Source organism: Crassostrea angulata, chromosome 5 (assembly GCF_025612915.1).
Source record: "Crassostrea angulata isolate pt1a10 chromosome 5, ASM2561291v2, whole genome shotgun sequence".
Taxonomy (NCBI): domain Eukaryota; kingdom Metazoa; phylum Mollusca; class Bivalvia; order Ostreida; family Ostreidae; genus Magallana; species Magallana angulata.
This window is the reverse complement of record NC_069115.1, coordinates 21,213,240-21,234,256: the sequence shown is the minus strand read 5'-3', so window position 1 is coordinate 21,234,256 and position 21,017 is coordinate 21,213,240. Positions and strand designations below refer to the sequence as shown.

The 21,017-nt window shown below is 33.2% G+C and overlaps 1 protein-coding gene across 2 annotated transcripts; it reads right to left on the bottom strand.

The window, feature by feature from the left end:
* Positions 1-1,312: 1,312 nt before the first annotated feature.
* On the bottom strand, positions 1,313-19,797 carry LOC128184151 (endoplasmic reticulum chaperone BiP-like). Of its 2 annotated transcripts, XM_052853507.1 has the most exons (7): positions 19,601-19,797; positions 10,822-10,989; positions 4,989-5,468; positions 3,649-3,879; positions 3,210-3,369; positions 2,980-3,129; positions 1,313-2,846 (listed from the first exon to the last, which is right to left on the bottom strand). In XM_052853507.1, the coding sequence occupies exons 2-7, from the start codon at positions 10,932-10,934 to the stop codon at positions 2,049-2,051; spliced, it is 1,932 nt and encodes a 643-aa protein (XP_052709467.1). In that variant the 5' UTR covers positions 10,935-10,989; positions 19,601-19,797; the 3' UTR covers positions 1,313-2,048. The 2 variants fall into 2 exon arrangements, with proteins under 2 accessions (XP_052709467.1, XP_052709468.1); XM_052853508.1 differs by lacking the exon at positions 10,822-10,989.
* Between the last annotated feature and the right edge of the window lie 1,220 nt (positions 19,798-21,017).

Below are 21,017 nucleotides of genomic sequence, written 5' to 3'. Positions count from 1 at the left end.
TTTTACTGAATTCAGGGAAATATTCGTCCCGGGGTTTTTTTCCGCACCTTTCGTCCTCGTTGTCAGAGGGCAAATTTAAGACTACACAACTTAACACAACTGAATCTGGGCGAATTCAAGACGGGGCGAAACCGTTTGCAAGTGTAAAAGAGCGAAAATTACACGGGGCGAAAATAACCCTGTATGCAGTGTCTTACTTGAAACATCTTCAAACTAGGTGACTTTCATATCATTGCAGAAAAAAATAAATAAAAAACGACATTTATTTAATCATCAAGTATTTTTTAAAATTAAAATAAAGAAGATTTACGACATGAGTAAATTAACAGTATCCCATATTAAATTGATTGATATTCATATATATCTCAAATGAAATCCTTGGTTTTCTTTAGCACATTTAAAAAAAACATTAATTTTTAATATTAAAATGAGCAGCCCATTTTGACTTGTAATTACAGTTCATTTTCGGCTTACTAAGAAATAGATTAGTTCAAGTCACAGGGGCCAAGCCCGTTTTAACATTAATTTCAATATAACCATAAATAAAGAAAGGGGTCGAACTCTGACCCAGATAAAAAAACTACCAGCTCGCTTCAAAAGCCTAATAAATCAATTATTTTTTGTAACACTTGCAGTATGCGTGTATTTTTCAGAAAAAAAATGTATAAGATACACTTATGCCGAATTTCAAGTTGATGGGTCTTAAAATAGCGGAGATATTCGTCATTATTCTTTCGAATTCGCCAGTTTATTTTTACTCGGACATTTACCGGTCCAGGGCTCACGATGGGATTTTGCCTCTGACAACAGCAGTATTGCAACAAGTCGAGAAACATTCGCACTAATCTTTTAAAATCTCACATCAAACGCACGCTACTTACATCCCTAAATTCCAATAAAATTCCGTAAATACTCTGTAAACTTAACTTTTATTCTGCAGCCACATTGACTTCTGACAGGGCCAGCCATTTTGACGTCTTCGAGAAATACTGATTCTGATTGGACCATCAGGAATATTAACCAATGAAATTGAGTACATTTTCTATCACAATGGCCGGTCTTGTCAGAAGTTGGTTCAAGTATTTTCAATACAATTTATTCAGCTAATCGTCTAGTTTATGAACAAAAACTAGCAGCATAATGTGAGAGTGACTGAGAAAAATAAAGAACATTAGCTTTCTCAATTAAATGTGAAATGTATTCATAAATACGCATTATTTCCCTTTTATCTACGACTACCACCATAATTAGTTTTCGATTTCTATTGTTACGCTAATTGCTACAAACCAATATATAAGACAAATAGCACTATTCATCATTCATTATTAGGTATTATATTCAAAGGAACACGTGTTATTGGATGAAAGGATTTGTAGAAATGCATTTTGAAAAAATAAAAGACAACTACTAGTATTCCATGTAAGGTTATGAATGTCCAATCAAACTTTAAGACGAAACAAAACGGATTGAAATCCAGGCACATATGTCTCGAAAATCCTCGACCATTATAGACCGTTTCCCTGTGTCGTACTGTTATATCATCGGACATGCGCAAACCATACATTGTAGATGGTACAATGATAGCATAGACTTAAAAAAACACGGAGTGGTTATTTTTCAACAAACTGATCAAAACGTCTATCCGTTGTTAGTTACTTGAGTTTACTCTTGCTTATTTATTATGTCATAGTAGTAACTGTGCCTACAATAATAATTGCAAGATGATGTGCATTTGTATAAACGACACACGAGTTGATATGCACGCGTAGTAAGACAGCACTATCTGTGCATGATAATGCAGATATCTTGGAAGTTCTTTCAAAGAATATACTGAGGACCGCCCCTCTTATTTCTTTTATTTATTGTATCATTTATTTTATTTTTCAAGTCATATTACCACAAAATTTAGCTCAAATCTTTAAAATAAACGATAGATAAGCGATCGAACTAATATGGCGACCGAATACTTCTATAAAATACTGAGTTGTCCAGAATTGTATACTAGTATTGATAAAGAAACGTGTCAACGACACTCATCAAATTGCCTATCACAGCTCCATTTGGTCTTTTGATTTAGAATCTATGCTTTCCTGGTAATGTCTGTTGATGATTGGTTGAACTGTGTTTTGCAATTTGAATTTCATACCTACGAAATCATCAAGATTGGCATCAGGATTGGATTCAATCCAGCCAATCGTGGATTCCACAGCCTCTTGGATTACTTTCTTGTCATCTTCACTTAATTTTTCATTCAACTGTCCCTTACCACTTATCTGAAATTTTAGTGAATAAGAGAAATATTCAAGATCGTTTTTCGCATCAGCTATTTTTTTCAGTCGTTTGTCTTCGCTGGCAAATGTTTCTGCGTCTTTTATCATTCTGTAAATTTTCTCTTGAGAAATCCTTTTCCTATCGATTTTAATTTTGATCCTAGTCTTTTCAAATTTGTGTATTGGTGTCATGGTGAAAATACCGTTAGCATCAATTCTGAATGTAACGTTCATCATGACCACCATTTTTGGAAACGAACGAAGGTCGGTCATAGTAAATGTTCCCAGGAGTTGGTTTTCTTTCGCCAAAGACATTTCTCCTTCGTATACCTCAATAACACCAGATGTCTGATAGTCGGCCTTCGTCTGATATGTGTCATATTTTATGTTAGGAATCACCGAATTGCGTGGAAAAATTGTTTTCATGGTCCCATCCTCTGTTTTTATCCCCAAAGTTATGGGAGTAACATCTATTACTTGTACGTAACTGACTTTGTCATCCCCACTTAGTAACGCCCCCTGCACCGCCGCCCCATATGCTACTGACTCATCTAGTTTAAAATCATGACGTGGTTCCTACAAAAATGAAGTCGAGATTTCAGATTTTGCCGTATAAGTTTATAATTTAACACGGGTTATCATTAAACCTGAGCAAACAATATTATACTCTATCTGAACTGCCTTCTTTTACAAGTTAAGGAATCATTACCTTTCCATCAAAGAACTCTTGGACAAGCTGCTGTATTTTGGGAATGCGGGTGGATCCTCCTACTAGAATGAGTTCATCAACGTCAGATACATTCATCCAACTATCTCTTAAAACCAGTTTTATAGGGTGTAAAGTTGATTGAAACAAATCCTGTTAAAATAAACTACAATATAACACATAGCTGAAAAATCGAAATGGCTAATTCGCAATTCATACATGTAAGAAACTACCATGTTAAGTTTCTCAAACATGGCTCTGGTAAGTGTGTATGAGGAGACTTCTCTGTTTTCAACGGCTTCGATTTCTATTCTTGTTTCATGTTGGTAGGAAAGTGTTCTTTTGGCCCTCTCTACCTCTCGTCGTAACTTTTGCATGGCGTGAGTATTATATCTGTAAATTGAAATAGAAATAAAAAATAGAGTGTTAATAATTGTTAATAATGTTGTTTGTTTAACAATACATTTGAACTTTGTATAAATTGATCAGATTGCTGTCATTTTCGTCGTAAAAAAAAAACCGTAAAATGTTTAATAAAGCAGTTTAAATTGTAGTATATAATATATTCAGATTATTTTACAATCATACCATATCATACTATGATTATGATTAATAAATTATCGTTATCGTTCTTAAATGTACTTTATTGTTTTGTTTTTTTTAAATTCAAACCTGATATTTATGCCGGTATTTTTCCTATGCTTTTCAATCAAGTAATTCATAACTCGTTTATCAAAATCTTCTCCTCCTAGGTGAGTTTTACCGCTGGTAGCTACCACTTCTATCAACTCTTTCTCAATTGTCAACAAAGAAACATCAACGTTACTTCCTCCTAAACTAAATACCAGCACAGTCTTTTCTCCATCGTCTTTGTGTAACCCGTAAGCAATGGCAGCCGCTGTTCTGTAAATGAAAAATATTCGGGTTAACTTAAAAAAAAGAGGCCCAGTGATGCACAAAAGCCATAACTCTGATCAATCAGCATTACAGTAACAAATTCAAAATATCTTGACAAATAACCACAGTAGATCTTGCACAAAAAGTTTTAAAAACCTGCAAAGTTTTATCCACATATTCTTTATGGTAAATACCAAGCCTCTTTTGTTGTTTTAGTATTTGAGAAAAGATCTTTCTCTATTCCTATTTAAAAATCCCCCCTTTTGTGGCCCAACTTTTCTCCGGGGAATCATGGTTTGATAAAACTTAAACCTGCACAACCTGTGCTTTCACACAAGTTTCAGCTTTTTGGCTGAATGCATTTCCACAAGATTTTAAGAAGAAAATACTGTTAGCTTCAATCCTGAATGTAACGTTCATCTTGACCACGTTATGTGGAAACGAACCAAGGTCAGTCATTGTGAATGTTCCCAGGAGTTGGTTTTCTTTCGCCAAAAACATTTCTCCTTCGTATACCTCAATAATACCAGATGTCTGATCGTCGGCCTTCGTCTGATATGTGTCATATTTTATGTTAGGAATCACAGAATGGCGTGGGAAAATTGTTTTCATGTTTCATTTGTTTTCTGGCCAAATGATTTTTAGTAGAGGATTTTTAGAAATTTTCTCTATACATTACTATGTAAAATTTTTCCCCCATCATGGGCCCACCTTACCCCCGGGGACCATGATTTGTTAAAACTTGAATCTACACTACCTGAAAATGCTTACACAAAAAATTGAGTTGTTCTGGTCAAATGGTTTTTGAGAAGAAGATTTTTGAAAAAAACCAATAAATTTTTAATAATTCTAAATTATCTTTCATTTGAAGACGGCATGACCCTTCATTTGAACACACCTGAATTCTCTTCACCCAGTGATGCTTTTTGCCAAGTTTGGTTGAAATCGGCCCAGTGGTTTTGGAGAAGATGAAAATGTTAAAAGTTTACGACAACGACGACAGACAACGGAGAAATCTTAATCAGAAAAGCCCACTTGAGCCTTTGGCTCAGGTGAGCTAAAAACTTATTATAATATGATATTTTTCCTCACAGGTATTAATGGAGAAAACTCACGGTTTTTTTATTAGTCGTTGGACATCTAAGCCTGCTATCGTTGCGGCATCTATTGTGGCTTGACGTTGAGCATGGTTAAAGTAGGCTGGGACAGTGATAACTGCCTTATTAACATCGGTTTGTAAGTAATCTTCGGCTAATTCTTTCATTTTGCCTAACACCATGGCCGATATTTCTTCTGGGGCAAACACTCTTTCTTTTTTACCAATTGAAACCTGGACATATGGCTTGTTGTTCTTTTTTATGATCTTAAATGGGTAATACTTTATATAATTTTGAACTAGTAGATCTTCCCAATCCCGCCCAATAAATCGTTTGACGTCAAAAATGGTGTTATTTGGGTTGGATGTAACTTGCATTTTTGCGGAATCCCCAATTAATCGTTCGCCGTTGGTGTTGAAAGCAACGTAAGATGGAGTTATTAGATTTCCTTGTTCGTTTGGGATGATTACAACTTGTCCATCTTTGAAAACACCAACACTAAAAAAAGAAAACCAAAAGCGAATAAAAAAAATTTAATATAAAGATTTTGATTGAAAGATTTATTCATTTAAAACAAATTGAAGACAGCAAAACAATGTCAAAAGCATGAATTTAAGCAAATGCCACCTAATTAATATATAGAGGATATCTAGATCTCTATTGTGTGACTATATTTTCTTTATCCAACTAGTTGGAATGGTGTACATATATTCGCGAGGCTTGCCGAGGGAATATAACCATTTCAACGAGTTGGATAAAGCAACGTTATAGATGTTTATATGATTTCCTTTCATTAATAGGACAATTTTTATCATATCGACCAGATTCGATTCGTAGACGCTGTGAAGATAATCAAAGTCTACTTAAGACTTTCCTATGTTTATCATACAATATGTAATTTAGATACTCTGCCTGGTGCATAGGCAAGTTTAGATATTTATATAAACGTAAAGGGTGAGCATTTTCAATTTCTACCTGTAAATTTGTTTGAAATTGATTGGTGGAAACAATCTGACAGTCTTTGCTCTAAATATGAATAAAACATTTTTTCATTTACCGACTGAGGGTAATACCACATATCACCAAAACAATTTGACAAAAGTGTGTTCTTGACAAAAATAATCCAGCTTGATAACATGTTTTTCAGATCAAATTCATAAATTGATTTTATAAAACAATTTTGGGAACGTAAAACTTTAAACCAATACCTAATTATGTGTAATTTTCTAATTAATAACAATGGTTTTCTTCCTAGTTCACAATACACTGCAGGGGTACATGCAGAAGATTTTATACCGAGCAGTCTTAAACAAAATTTTAAATGAGCACGTTAAAGGTCTTTCGAGTTTGTATATCCCAAAACTTCCGCTCCGTAATTCATTTTCGAGGAACAGGCAACGTCAAATAGTTCGATTACTGCCTTGCAATCAAAAGACAATTTTTGAGTTTTGTGAATTAATCATATATAGTTGTAGCGTTTTTCTGCAGTTATTTTCACATGTTTATTGAAAATGTCATTTGTGAATAGAACCGTTCCAAGGCCCGTAAATTCACGTTTTCTTGCTATAGCAGAATTTGTATCCCTTTCTTGTTCGACCCTTTTGGAAAATCATCACCCTAGTTTATTCGATATTAACTGTAAGGTCCCATTTTTCACAATATGTATGAAGCTTGTCTAGATGTTTTTGTGAATCACTTGTAAATGTTTCATTTATTATAGCTAAATCGTCTGCAATTAAAAGAAGGAAAATGTTTATTTGTTTCTCTTGAAAGTGTGTTTCCAGGTCTTCCAGGAATTGAGAAAAAAGCACATGTGACAATATGTCCACCTGCAACACCCCTTGCTTGTTTTCAAAAATATCTGTTAGTACACAACTTTTTACATCATTATACATAGATTTGATTATGCGTAACATTTTACCCTCTACCTAGCTTAAACATTTTATAATACAATGCGTTTCTATCAACCGTGTCAAACGCTCTTCGAAAATCTACAAATGTACAAAAGAGGCTACTACCATTTGCAATTTGAAAGTCAAATACAGTGGGGCCTCAGATATCCGGACGCCAGATAACCGGACGCTTCAGTTTACGGACGATTTTATTTGGGAACAGATTTTTTATACGTTATTTTGTCTCATTTATCCGGAATTTTGCGTTCCGGATCCGGACGGTCTGTTTTTACCACAAAACATTGATTTACTACTAATCTTGCTTCATTTAACCGGACAGTAAAATTTGATGATACCCTACTCAGTACAAAAGATTATCCCTGTCAATTAAGTTTTACACCTTTTTTTACGTGCTAGACCCTCATGAGTAGCTTCCCAAATCACTTGGAAAAATTGGGAAATTGCGAACAACAGTGTATCACACACATATCACACTTGGACACAAAGAATTTAGCTAGATTCGGTTATCATTATTGTCCAGTTAATATTTCATGATAAAATAATAAAATAAAGCAGAGTTCTTTATCTCTAAAAACGTTCATATCAACAGACAACTCTAGCATGTGTTGCTAGATGGTATGAAAGGCAAAAAAAAAAACCTAGTATCAACACTGGGAGCCATCGTATACAAATACATTATCATTCATGACAACAATAGACACATTTCAGTTATCCGGACGCTTCACCTATCCGGACGATTGAACTTGGGAACGAAAGCGTCCGGATAACTGAGGCTCCACTGTACTTGTTAAAACATATACTGCATCAATAGTACTTCAACCTTTTTTAAACCCATACTGCGCATCAGATTTCACACTATTGTCTTCTGACCATCTTTGTAATCTGTTGTTTAGGATACGTGAGAAAAGCTTCGCTATACAGCTTAGTAGGGTTATGCCCCTGTAGTTCATCTTCTTTTTTGAAAATCGGCACAATTATACCCAATTTCTAATTCAAAGGATAATAACCACTATCAAATATCGAATTAAATAACACATTCAACACTGGTTCAAGGGTCGACACATCTGAACTGAGCATCTCGTTGACAATGACCAGTTCACGAATACAAATCCTGAAAATAACTGAAGAAATTGTCATGTGCTACTTTCATCAGCTGCGCCTTCTCCTTTGGACTCAACATTTTCCAAAATTCTTTGGGATTTTTTGTTTTAAGTTGCTTTAATTTACCTCTTTGGTTTAGTTTGTAGCTTGCCTTTTTCCTTCGAATAAGAGATCTGTAGCATATCTTGGCCGGAAACATTTCAATTCGGTTATTTGTTGACCTTCTTTGTTGTATCGGTAAATAGCATTGGTCAACGTCCGTTTCGCCGTTTGGCATTCTGCGTCGAACCAAGGTGCGTCGTTGCGTCTTTTGCATCTGAATCCGGATCCTCCCTGTCTTATCTGTTACTGATTTGCAGAAAGGTTCCGCAATGTTTACCAGTGTGTCTGAGAAAATTGACCATTCGCATCGTATATAGCTTCTTGGGTTGTGTGATTCCTATTATTTACTTTTTTTTGAACTTGTGAATGTTGTTCTCACGTTCTGTATGTATTTGTTGCGGGTTGATTCGTTCCAGTTCTACTTTTCTATGCTTACACATTTTCTTTCTTCTCTATGATTAATGCTATATCCAGCTTTGATGCTACATATAACTGGGTTATCGGAAATGGTGTATGTATTCCTATATAAAATTCTAACGCATTTTGAAAAAAAATTTCAATTACGCTTCTTCTTAACTCCGTTTCACATGTGAATTTACAATCTTTGCATCTGAGTTGAGTTGTCCATTTACAATTCTACGTTTCAGAGATTACACATATCCAGTAACATTGTTCCGTATGATTTTTTTTACTTTATCCTTGAAGTAACACTTTAATTCTTTATCACATATATATGTAAAGTTTCTTGTCGTTTTCTGGTGCTATGAAATTGTCCATAATGTAGTCAGGTGCTAAAGCCACTCGGGCATTTTGGCACCCATTATGATAAATTTTCCTAATGTTTGGAATATTGTTATATTTTGGGTTAATATATCATAAATATGTTCGTTCTTGAAATTACGTTGTCAACTTGGGATTTCTCAGTGGGTAAGTACGCACAGCTTAAATATAACTCCTCGAATGAGAAAATCTCCTTGTCAAGCTTGAACCACATAATTCCGTCAGAGTCTGATAACGCTAATTTAATGCATTTATGGAGTGAATCTTTTATGAATAGGCCTACAACTATTCCCCCACTATTGCGTTTGGCCTTTTTATGTATAAACGGTCTGGGTTTATGGTACATTACGTAATTGTTCATTTCAATTTTGCTGTCATTGTTTGTCCAAGTTTCTTGTAAACATAGTATGGCCATATCATTTGATACCAAAAATTCACTAAATTCTTTATTTTCCATTTTTTGTGTTGTCAGACCTTGAATGTCTTATGACATTATTTTGATACTGTCCCCGGCGTACCCCTAATCATCACCAGTCTCTCTTTGATTTGTCCTCTGCTGCTTTGTTTTTGATTTTTTTTTTGATGTACGGAGGTTTGTATTCCTCTCCGTTGATGATAAGTATGTCATACCTCATAAAGGCCGTTTTATCCTCACGTTTAGCTCGAGCCATTACGGGTGCATTTTTTTCTCTCCTGTCGAATATTTCCTTAGGGTACTGTTGCGATATTCCGTATGCTGTGTCCTTTTGCTTGAAACTACTTTTTTGCACCATTTCTTTTTTCTTTTTGGGATTGGAATGTCGCAATTATTGGTCTCTTTTTACCTTCTCATCTCTTTCCTGTTCTGTATGCGTTTTCAATTTTGACATTTCGGACTTCTAAGTTATCTGCACAAAATGACTTAACCGGTTAAATTCAATCATCTGTTCTTCCTAGTGAGAGTTCATTATTTCCAAATAAAATCAAGTTATTTTTTATTAGCTGACTTTGTACATAAACAATTTTTCATGGAGATCCTTGGTCGATTTTCAATTTATTTCATTTCTGAATACACATCTGCACTACTTTCATCCATTCCGCGTTCTTCCATTTGTTTACAAATGACATTAATTGATTTTTTTGTCAAATAGATGATGAAGCGTTGTGTTATGCAGTTATTGTGACTTGCGCAATACAATTTAGTACGTCATATCGAAGATAAATATAAGCTGATTTATTGTAAAGTTTTATTGATGTATACCTTGAAACAATTTGTTATATCTCTCTCTGCTATCTGTTCTATTTTTTTCTTTTAGAACTTAATCACCTTAATGACAAATCAAGTTTATTGACATGCACAAAGTTACCAATCTCGTTAGATTAAATTGACTCAAATGAGGAACAATTGTTTATGTTTCTGTAGTACATGTAGCTAGGCTACCGTGATTTGCTATTATTTTACTACACGCATATGTATTTTCTTTCATTTTGGTAATTTAAATCGTCGACGAAATCAACCTTAAATCAATTTTGGGGTAGAAATAGTGATGTGGAATATACAGGGAAATCTTCATAAACTATGACAGTGAAGCGTTGAAGCGAGGGACTGTGTCAAAAATAGTTCTGATCGAAAGTATTTTATAAAGCATCACCTGTTGTTAAAGCAAAGTTGCTATCACACGAGAAGTATACACCACACGTATGATATACAATTATAAACTTTTTACTAGATGTTCACATCTCATCATCATCATCATCATCATCATCATCATCATCCTTTTCCCCATTATCATCATCATCTGTTTTCTGTCCCAAAATATTTATGCAGCACATTTTCTTAAATCATTCGATATTTGTTAATACCTCAGGTTTAAACGATATTTTTTTTCACTAGAAGGTAATTATAATTTGAAGGTTTCTCTTGTGAAACGGTGACTTGAGAAAGGCTATTCATGTTCAGTTATATGTTTACGTACCATGAATACGTTGTTCCCAGGTCTATTCCAATTATTAAACCAGTTTCATCCTCATCGTAGAATGGTATAGCTAACATGCTCAGCAAGAACCGTAAGAACCCGGAGCCAATCATCAGTGCTATTTTCTCTTCTTTACAATAGATTTGATTGCCGAAATTTGTTGTTTGGCTGCTCAAGCATAAATATAGATCAAAATGTATTTTTAAATTGAACATTGAAAACAAATAAAACAAATTAGTGTAAATAACTAGATAGAATTCCTCACAAATAACGTGCAGATAGTCTGTTTGATGTTAGTTAAGATAAAGAATTCAGAAAAGAAGGGTTAACGTTTAAGTGGCTTGAAATGCAATTTGAGAAACATCTCAGCTGAGTAAATTCTCAGGATTTGAGATTAAACTTGAGTAAAATCTTAAGGTTTTTTTTGTGAAATCGGAGCTTGGTAGGCGGATCAACGTCCAGTGACTCGGCGCAACCGCAAACTTTTCGCAACGTCTTTTTAACGCGTCTCATTGCTCCTGTGTTTTAAATGCCTTACAAACGAACGGAAGTAAGAATTATTCTTTTTTTCTCATCTTTTATTTTTATTTCACGATGTCATCATTTATATTTTCTCTCATTCTTGATTTTTTGTGGAGAAAAAATCGAATTATTTTTACCCGAAATCAAATTACTGTGCACGTCTCCTGCAGCCGTTTTGTACATAATTTAGACGGCCTGGGTGCCATAAAAGTTAGACTATCTCACTTTTGATCTCAGTCTCACTTTTCAAATATATGTTCCTTTGGTAAAAGTGAGACTGAGATCAAAAGTGAGCTTGTCTAACTTTTATGACCCGCAGGCCTGTTGACGACAGTTAGTGTGTAAAAAGGACTTGATATTTAGTGCTTTTGTCTTAATTTTAGTTAAACAATCAGTGAAAAAATATGACAAACTAAAGCTCTTTATCCCTTGTCATCGTACAGGTTTTTTAAGCAATTGCGTGGCCTTAAAAAGGTCTTCTTCTGAGATTTCCACCAGTTTGATGTACTAGTATATTTGCAGCGCCGTCTCGACGTCAAAATTCAATGTAAAGTCGTTGTCAGATTTCTATTGCTTGGTAAATATATTTGTACCATATCCGTATTTTAACTCGAACATACGTGAAACTTGATCAAAAGATAGTCGCAAAATTTGCAATATGAACATATTTAATTAGATTTGAATTTCTTTGATCATTAACTGTAAATCTACGGACACTTAGAAAGTAATATGTTTAAGGTTTTTAATTTCCGATTTCATGCCTGCTCCGGGTACCCCGACCACCGATTAGTTTATCTACTGTCGTAAACAAAATATCAAATATTCTTTTATTACTACTTTGTTTAATTATTTGTTAGGGTTTCTTCAATGTTTATGCCATTTTCACAAAAACTCGTCACCTAGAAAGGGAAATACTAGAGTTGTCTCAATAATTTCCGAACAACCCTCGTACGTAGCTTTAAACCAGAGAAATATACATTTCGTTATGGAGTACAAAATGATACTTACTACCACTATGAAATACTTGATATATACATAGCTTACCCGTATTCCTTTTCCAACACTCCTGAGAGACTGTCATGTTTATGTGTAATAGAGTTTATAAATTACAAAAATTATTTATTATAATTTGTAACATCTGTACTATATTATTTTTCAGTCTTTTCATTTTGGAAATTCTAAATTTGTAATTGGAAAATAATTAGTCTACTCTGAACTTCGGAGAGTTACATTCACATATGTTAGTAATTTCATCTTGACATCTCCCTTCCCTGAATCTTGTTATCAATGTCATTATTCTTTAATTATTGTCAAATTTACGGTCAGATCTGAGAAATACGTTTCTTTGATTTATTCATGGTTAGAATTACGGTTTCTTGTCTTCCATATGTGAGCGTTGTAAAATTCTGCTTGGTAATGCAAATTCATTTGAAACTTTTTAATTAATTCTATTGGTCAGTTTAGGTGAGAGTAGGCGGAGTTGTCAAAAATGAAAACTGTGTGTGTGAAAAATGTGTGTTCTTCTATTTCCGACCTTTGTTAAATTGAGTTGTACTTTTGTTTGTAATGTGAAATACTGATTTTCGGACTTAATGAATTTGGAAATTTTAAAAAAATTATTATTCAACATCAAAGCCAAATACGTTACAAGACGTGTTCAATGAAAGTCGTTGTAATTATGCGGCTAATAATGTAACTGCAAATTCGAAAGAAATCATTATGATGAACATCAATCAAACATTGTAATCACTGAATCTAATCAAAATGCATCTTCGCTAGCCAAGGGTTTTCGGTCCACTTTGCTCCCCATAAACCTTTGGCGGACTCGGTGATGTGGTGGCGCTATCTAGCGAGCAACTTGAGTTGCACCCCTTGCATATTTACATTTTAATCGAATTAAACAAGGGGTTATATACACACTACGGCATTAATACAACTTGAAAACATGTTGACTACCGAATATCGGAACATAATTAACGATGCTATTAAATACGAATTAAGTTATAAACTAGGGAAAGCACGGGATGTTTTTATTCATAGTGTTTTTAAGGACCTGTACCGAGTGAAAAAGTCGCTGATTTATATGAAAGCTTTCATGTCATAAAACCAGGTATCGTTGTCGTGAATATTGCGGACCAAAGAAATTAAATAAAATTAATATCATTGAACCTTTAAAAGCAATAACCATAAGCAGGAACGTATATACTAACGGGATAGGCAACTTCTCCATTCGCCATATTTACTTCCCATGCTATCACGCGAGCCTTGACAAGTTTGTAGAACAATGTTCAATCCCAGTAAAATATATAGGTTTTTAAAGCTATCTGGTTAGACCATCGTTGGCGAGGCACTGTACTCGAGAACTTGTTTCTCAATTTGTTAATAGCACCGAATGTTTTACCAAAGATCACACATGTGTTTTCTTTTAAAGTTTATATTTACAAGCACTGCGATTGGATCAGCTACTCGCAGCTGCAACCAATCATAAAACGAAGCTCATTACCGAGTTTTCGCAATGAAATCCGCCAAGGGTTTATGGGGAGCAAAGTGGACCGAAAACCCTTGGCTAGCGAAGATGATCAAAATGGTTCCTGGAATTTTTCTTAATCATTTTTTTTTTAATTGGAGAAAGGTTTAAATTAACTTTGATTGACAAATTGATTTTACTAATTTAATATATCTAGAACTACAAATATGCTCCCATGATATTTACTTCAATGATAAGATGAATATTTTAAATGTTTCAAAAAAAGTTTTTTAAAGTGCTTCTCTCATAGTTTTTCTCTGGTTCAAAATAGAAAATAAAAAATGCATGTATTATATATTTTCGATAGTTCTTTAAACATTCGTTTGATCATTGTCAAAAGAACAAAGGCTATCAATTTTGTTTAATTTCTAATTTGTTAAATTATGAGAATCTTCATAGTAAATTTAAATACAGATGTCACATTGCTCACCTAACTAACATTGACCATATCACTAATTAAAGTAGCTAACTCTTATCAAAACAGCTTTATAAAGTATTGCTGAAATATTTAAGCAATTGTTGTTTCAGTGGTTGTTGTGTCGACAATTAAGAACTAGATGTCATTAGACAGCAATACCCGCACCAAGTGTTTGCCCCTATATAACACTATCTTGTAGCAGTTTTGGTCAAAAAGAAGTCCACATGCTATTCCAGGTAGTTTTTAAAAATTATGCTTTTCATAAAGGATGAGATACACATTATCGGACTTTTATGTACAATCTGGAGTTGGACCGTTTGCATGTAAAATTTAAATTTATCAATGCTCTTCACATTTCATGTTATAGAAAGTATAGACTATATAATTATTACAAACTCGATGCTAGATTTGCTTTTGCGCGTCAACATTATCGGGCACTACTTTTACCCAACTCTTATGATAGATGGGTTTCACGTGGTGTACACGTACATTTGTGTTTTCGATATGCACAATAGGACTCATTAACATGCATTAACCTTTCTGTTGTGGTGATCAGCTTAAGGAATTCATAGTGTGCTTTAATTTGATTATTATTATGATGTTGGCCAATATAGGTAAGCTTAATACATGTATGGTAGCACAATATTCTGAGACACCGGTATACATAAGTACTACTTTCGCTTTCTAAATAAGTGGTCTCTCTTTGCCAGCATACTGTATCATCATCTCTTAAGATCAAAATAACCTTATCATCGTTACCTTTCCTATCGTATTTGTACAGTTTCTGTCATTTTAATTTCAAAAGTTATTTTTTCATTTGTCAGACTTACACTATTTAGTTGACCTCATTTTGACCCTATGACATTTTGTAATAAACAGGGTTAGTACTATGTCTTGATTTATCTATATAGCTTTAATAAGCTATTCAGTATAGCTTGATAAAGCTATTTATATGCAGTTTTTCACCAAAATGTTTATTTTAAGAAATATATAGACAAAAGTTAAGCGGTTAACTTAAGAAAAACTCATGCTTGCACCTTGACCATTAAAAATGTAACCATAATAAGCGATAGTTGCAGTTTTTAAACACATTCAAGCAAAGAATACATTTCAATTGTTTGGGTAACTGTTCACTACTTTATGTGCATTGGGGCATGGAATGATTTCTTCTCATTGTGCTAAATTATTACCAATTAATTTCTTGTTAACCATAACTGACCTCCTTTATATTTCGTTCAAGATGTAACTGTGTGGTAATATGCACTGTTTACAGAACAATTCAAAGTTGAAAACTATCACTATACTAAACGATTTTTATAATACTGAAAAATATAAACATTTAAGAAAAATGAATTACTAAAACGCTAAATCAAGCTACTATGAATAGTTTCATAAAGCTATATAGCTTATTCAAGCTATGTAGCTAAATCAAGAGATTGTACTGGACCTGTTATATTTGTGTATTACATGTATTTAAAGAAGTGAAGAGACTTATCATGTTTATATGAGTTATAATAGGGAGGTAGGGGTCTTACATTTTCCTAATGTATTATGATGCATCAAGTATATTGGAGGCAATGACCCTATGGGGCTGTTCTGATCCCCATGAAACAGGAATAATTTAAATAATACAATGACCTATATATACATGTAGCCATAACAGCAGTCAGGATTTCGCACTGAAGTACTGAGTATACAATTTTATTTAATTAAACCCACACTTTCTAAAGAAAGTTTGGGTATATTGTTGTTACCCCGGTCCGTCCGTCCGTCTTTCACGTTTTACTTTCTCCAACTGCTCATACATCTTATAAACCAACAAACTGGACTGTAGGAGTTTGATTTGGGGTGTCATTTGTTTTGTAAAAAAGGTTTCACAAGTTCTCTGGTAGTCATGGGGATCAAGACATAGGTAAAAAATGCCGGGTTTTTTTTTTTGTTGTTTTTTTTTTTTACAAAAAAACCCCTGCTTCCTTCAAACTCCTCTGACATTGTCAACAGTAGATAAATCATTTCTTTGAATATGTTTTGGGATGTCCTATAGATGCTTAGTAAGGTTTCGGAAATTTCAATATTGTCCTGGTACATTTAGTGGCTGAAAAATGACATTTCTTTACAAAACGTCTGGTTTTTAAAAACGTCAATTTTGCCATCGCCAAATGATCTACTAGAATATGATTAAGGGTGTCATGTTGACGTGTAATCTGGTTTCATAATTTTTAATTTTATCACGGGGCCGTTGGGCAACAAAAAATGACGTTTTATTGCAGAAAAAATACAGTTCCCAGAACTCCTGCAATTTATGCAGTAGCTATATATATTATATGCTTTCGGGGTGGGGGTCACAAGCATTTTTTCCAAGTTATTTCATCATTTCTGATTTTGGGGGTGGGGGTTAGGGGTGGGGTGATCCTCTAGAGACCATGACCTACAAATACCTCAATATTTGCCTTGACATGATCATGGTTCACGAAGATAATCCAATTACAGCACAATATGAATTCCTTTAGCAGATCGCCACATAAGAAACTTTTATTCATGTCAATTTATTCAAGTCTACATATCTAAAACAAATATGCATGTACACTACGTGAAACCCATCTAACCAAAGAGCTGGATAAAACTAGTACCCGCAAATGCAACATGTTAACCTGTATTGTTTACTTAAATAAGGACAAATATTATTTATTGGTAACATATTGTATGTAATTTCACAACTTTATTCTTTAAAACCCCTTGCACAATTTTATTAGTTAATTTATCATGTAAAGCACAAATTGCAGCTTCAAGGTGGTATGGGACACTTCCATATTGTGATGTACTCCTTATTTAACTAAACAAATAAAGTATAAAATATATTTTCCCCTAAAATAATGTTACCTAACAGCATAGCGCAATTAGGTTAGAGCATGAACTATGTGTCTGTAAGAAGACAGTTCTTGCTTGGGCTTATCTACTCTTACCTTAGGTTTCCAAAAATTTTAAAAACTTATTATAAAATTAAATAATGTAAAGTTTTAAAAATCTAAAAAGGTGAAAGTATTTTAATTTTAATATATAATAACTAATAAAAAAAAGTCTATATAATATAAATAACGCACTTTATCCACATAAATATCGCCATATGTCCGATACCACCTTAATCAGTAATTATATCTTCTGTCCTAGCAGTGAAAATCATTGTGCAATATATCATTTATTTTGTAATGTTTACAATTTTCTTTATGGAATTAATTGGAACTACATGTATAGGCTTTCATTGTTATCCAAATAGTCTGTACTTATTTATCCATGGGTAGTGGAGGGAGGGGGTGTCAGAGTAATAAATGTGTTTGCAGGGGGAATATGGTCCGAGGCGTATTTTTGGTAATTCTACTGCATAAATGAATTTTTCAAGGGAGGAAGCTGGACCCCTCACCCTTACATCTTCTCTAAATCTGTGCACACAATGTTGTTGGCTCACAAAAGCCTAGACAACCGCCGGGGGGGGGGGGCATAATTTAATTTCATATAGACCATACTTTCTTTGACATAAAATGTTTCGATTATTGATTAATTTAATATTCACATGCAAACAGTTCAACCCCAATTTGTACATAAAGGGCAATATTTGTATTATGGGATGGGATCTCATTCTTTATGAAAATTAGAATTTTGAAAAAAATACCGGAAATTGCATGAAGCCCTCTTCTTCTTTTTTTTTTTTTTTTTTTTTACTAAAACTGGTACAAGAGAGTGTTATTTAGGGGCAAACACTTTGTGCGGGTATTGCTGTCTAATGATAGCATCATGTTTATAATATGTTAACAATGAAAGTCTCCCTGACAATTTAAAAAAAAATATATTTATGCAAATCATGCTTCGAGCTTTTAGGTAAAATATTACAATAATTTTGTTTGAAAGGGTAATTGTTGGTGTTTATAAAGGGGCGATATGGCAGTGTCTTTCAGGACACCAAATGCAGAGGTTCTTGCTATAGGGGGTTGTTATATGCATAGGGTATGTCATATTCAGTTAAATTTTAATAAATAATGAAAATAAAGGACAGAAGAGAGAATGAAGCTGTGTATCAAAATCAAGATATCATGATACCTTTTGGGGCAAAAGTTCGAAGGGGGGGGGGGAGCCTTTGCTGACATTGAATGCAGATTGAATGAAGATTTAAAGAGGAAGCAAGACAGTCTACTCTAGTTTAAACTTGTATATCCATTAATCAACAAAGCTTATTTTCTCTTTGTCTTGCTGTCTTTGGAAACTTTAAATGTGTTTTGAATTCTTACTGGGAATAAACATTTAAAAAGAGGATATGTTAGGTTACTAGAGCCAAGAACGCTCAAATAAAAATAGTTGGAGGTAAAGTTTCAGTCCTGTTCTTTTGATTTAAACTAACAAACTGTAATAGGTCTGGTTAGAGTCACATAAGATGGATTATAAGCAAACCCCTCTGTCCAAATCATAACAGTTTTGACTACAACTGGTTACATACGTTATCCTACAAAAAGGATCAAGATAGCGTGGATTTTGATGATTTTGATGATTTGTTTCAAACTGTCTTTTGTCACATTTCGTTTATAAAAGCTCGCTTCTGTTGATTTCCTTTGAATCAATTTTTTTTCTCGTACTCTTTAGACCTAGTCTACATAAGTGGGAATAACTCTACAAAACAGAGCATCAAGTACAGTTTTCTTACATATACCGGGGTACCTTTCTATTTTTATATCCTTATAATTTGAGGTACAGCTTAAATTTTGGTTTCCATTTTTCACCTCCTTTTTTCCTAGGTTAGAGCACAGGGGCATCGTATCCGCTCTACACTTTGATTTGAACATATTTTATTGTGTAAATAACACAAAAGGATTGGAAACAAGTTCTTGCAACTTACAAGTTCCTTTGTAAACAAAGTCAAAAAACAACTTATTTGACAAAAGTTACGCAAATCCTCCCACACAATATTGCAAATATTGTCAAAAAATCACGTTTATATTGAAATATTCCTAATAAACTCGGTAAAAAGCGTTTTTATCCCATAAAAACCGCTGTCTGCTGCAGACACTCAATCTCTTCTATTTTAAATCAAATACATAAAGTGTATATTATCTAACGTTTTTCATTTGTTTTATTTTAAGATATTAATATGCAAGTGGCAGTAGCATTATTTGATTTGAAAAGGACTCGCATTATGAAATAAATTATCGAGTACTCGACTATCGTTCGACTAAAGCCTCCGATTAATCGACTAAGTTAACCGAGTAAATTGACATCCCCAGTTAAAATAATTATTTTTTGAAGGAACTATTATTTAGGTCACTTACCGTTAGTTTCTATGCATTTGTAGATATTGTTCGTCCCTTGCTATATTCTTTTTAAAACCCAAATTATATAGGGATGACGCTAATAATTTAAAATTTAAACACACTATATATTGACTGCAAAAAGAATATCAAATGCTATTTACAAGCAGTTGTCAAATCCTCACAATTGAAGTATTGTACATCGAATCGATTTTTGATATTCTATCTTGTACGCCTTTAACATTGTGGTCACGTTACTCAAAAACAGATACTTAGGTTTTAAAAATGTTTTTAAAAAGAGTCGCCTGGCAAGCATTCAAATCTTTACTAATTTGTTTACGCTAAATGAGGTTTAATTATCTACACCAACCAAGCGTAGTAGAATTTTGTTACATTTGACTGATAAAAGTCCAAGTATTAGACAATTAAGTATAAAACACTAATTTTTAGAAATTTTGAAAATATCAGTTTTGTTCCAGATAACCCCTTCTTTTTAAATTTTTAAACTTTTCCGCATTTAAAATCTAATAACAATTAAATATTATATTAACTTGGCTCTATACATCCACAGTTTATTCCAATTTTAAATAGAAGACCACAAAACATATACTTATCAAATATTAAAATGATGATATGGATACTATATGTATTTTTAAAGAATTTTTTAATGTTTTTTCGTGTTTTTGTAAAATATTTTTTAAAAAGACAGCGATTAACAAATTCAGAGAAATTCTTTTGTCATATTATGGATACTTCCGTCGGACACATAAAAAAAAATGTGACACTTCTTAACATTCAAAAATGTTATTATTGCAATTTTTTTTAGTATTTCCCCAAAACATAACTTTTCATATTTTCTTACTCTGTTGACAAATCATCTGCAAAAGTTGCTTGATGTTATAAGAAAATATATTTTAATAAATCTGACATAAAAAAGTGAATGAAATTCATTGTAAATAAACACCCAAAATATTTTAAATTCTATTTGGTATGAAAGTTCCTAAGGTAAGGGTTATCGTTCCTAAGTCCCAAGGCCCAAACACCTTGGGGACTTTTCATTTCTGAGTTTTTTAAATTTCTTAAATATAATGATTGAATTATAAATACATAAATATTCCATTATAGGCCTGTATAAGTAAATATATTCGCTTTAATGCAAAACTAAGTCAAATAAATAAAGAGGAAAATTGACTAGGCTGATGTATCCCAACCTGAGAGAAATTCAAAGCAACCTTCCCATCCCCTTAAGGTGTCGATATTAATGTGCATTAAAGTATATATAATAATTGCAATATTTTCACCGGTATATAATTTATCTTTCACTGTATTCAACCAAAAAATACGTTTTAGAAAATTTTGGAAAGTTAAAACATGTATTGTTCTTAATGGGAATCGAACTCACGACCTACAGATTTGTTGTGTTTTTTTTTTATCTTAT

Coding starts and splice junctions, on each gene's coding strand:
- LOC128184151 (XM_052853507.1), bottom strand. CDS start 10,934: ATGATTGGCTCCGGGTTCTTACGGTTCTTGCTGAGCATGTTAGCTATA. Junction 3,130..3,209: donor TGTTTGAGAAACTTAACATG/GTAGTTTCTTAC, acceptor TTATTTTAACAG/GATTTGTTTCAATCAACTTT. Junction 2,847..2,979: donor AAGAGTTCTTTGATGGAAAG/GTAATGATTCCT, acceptor TCATTTTTGTAG/GAACCACGTCATGATTTTAA.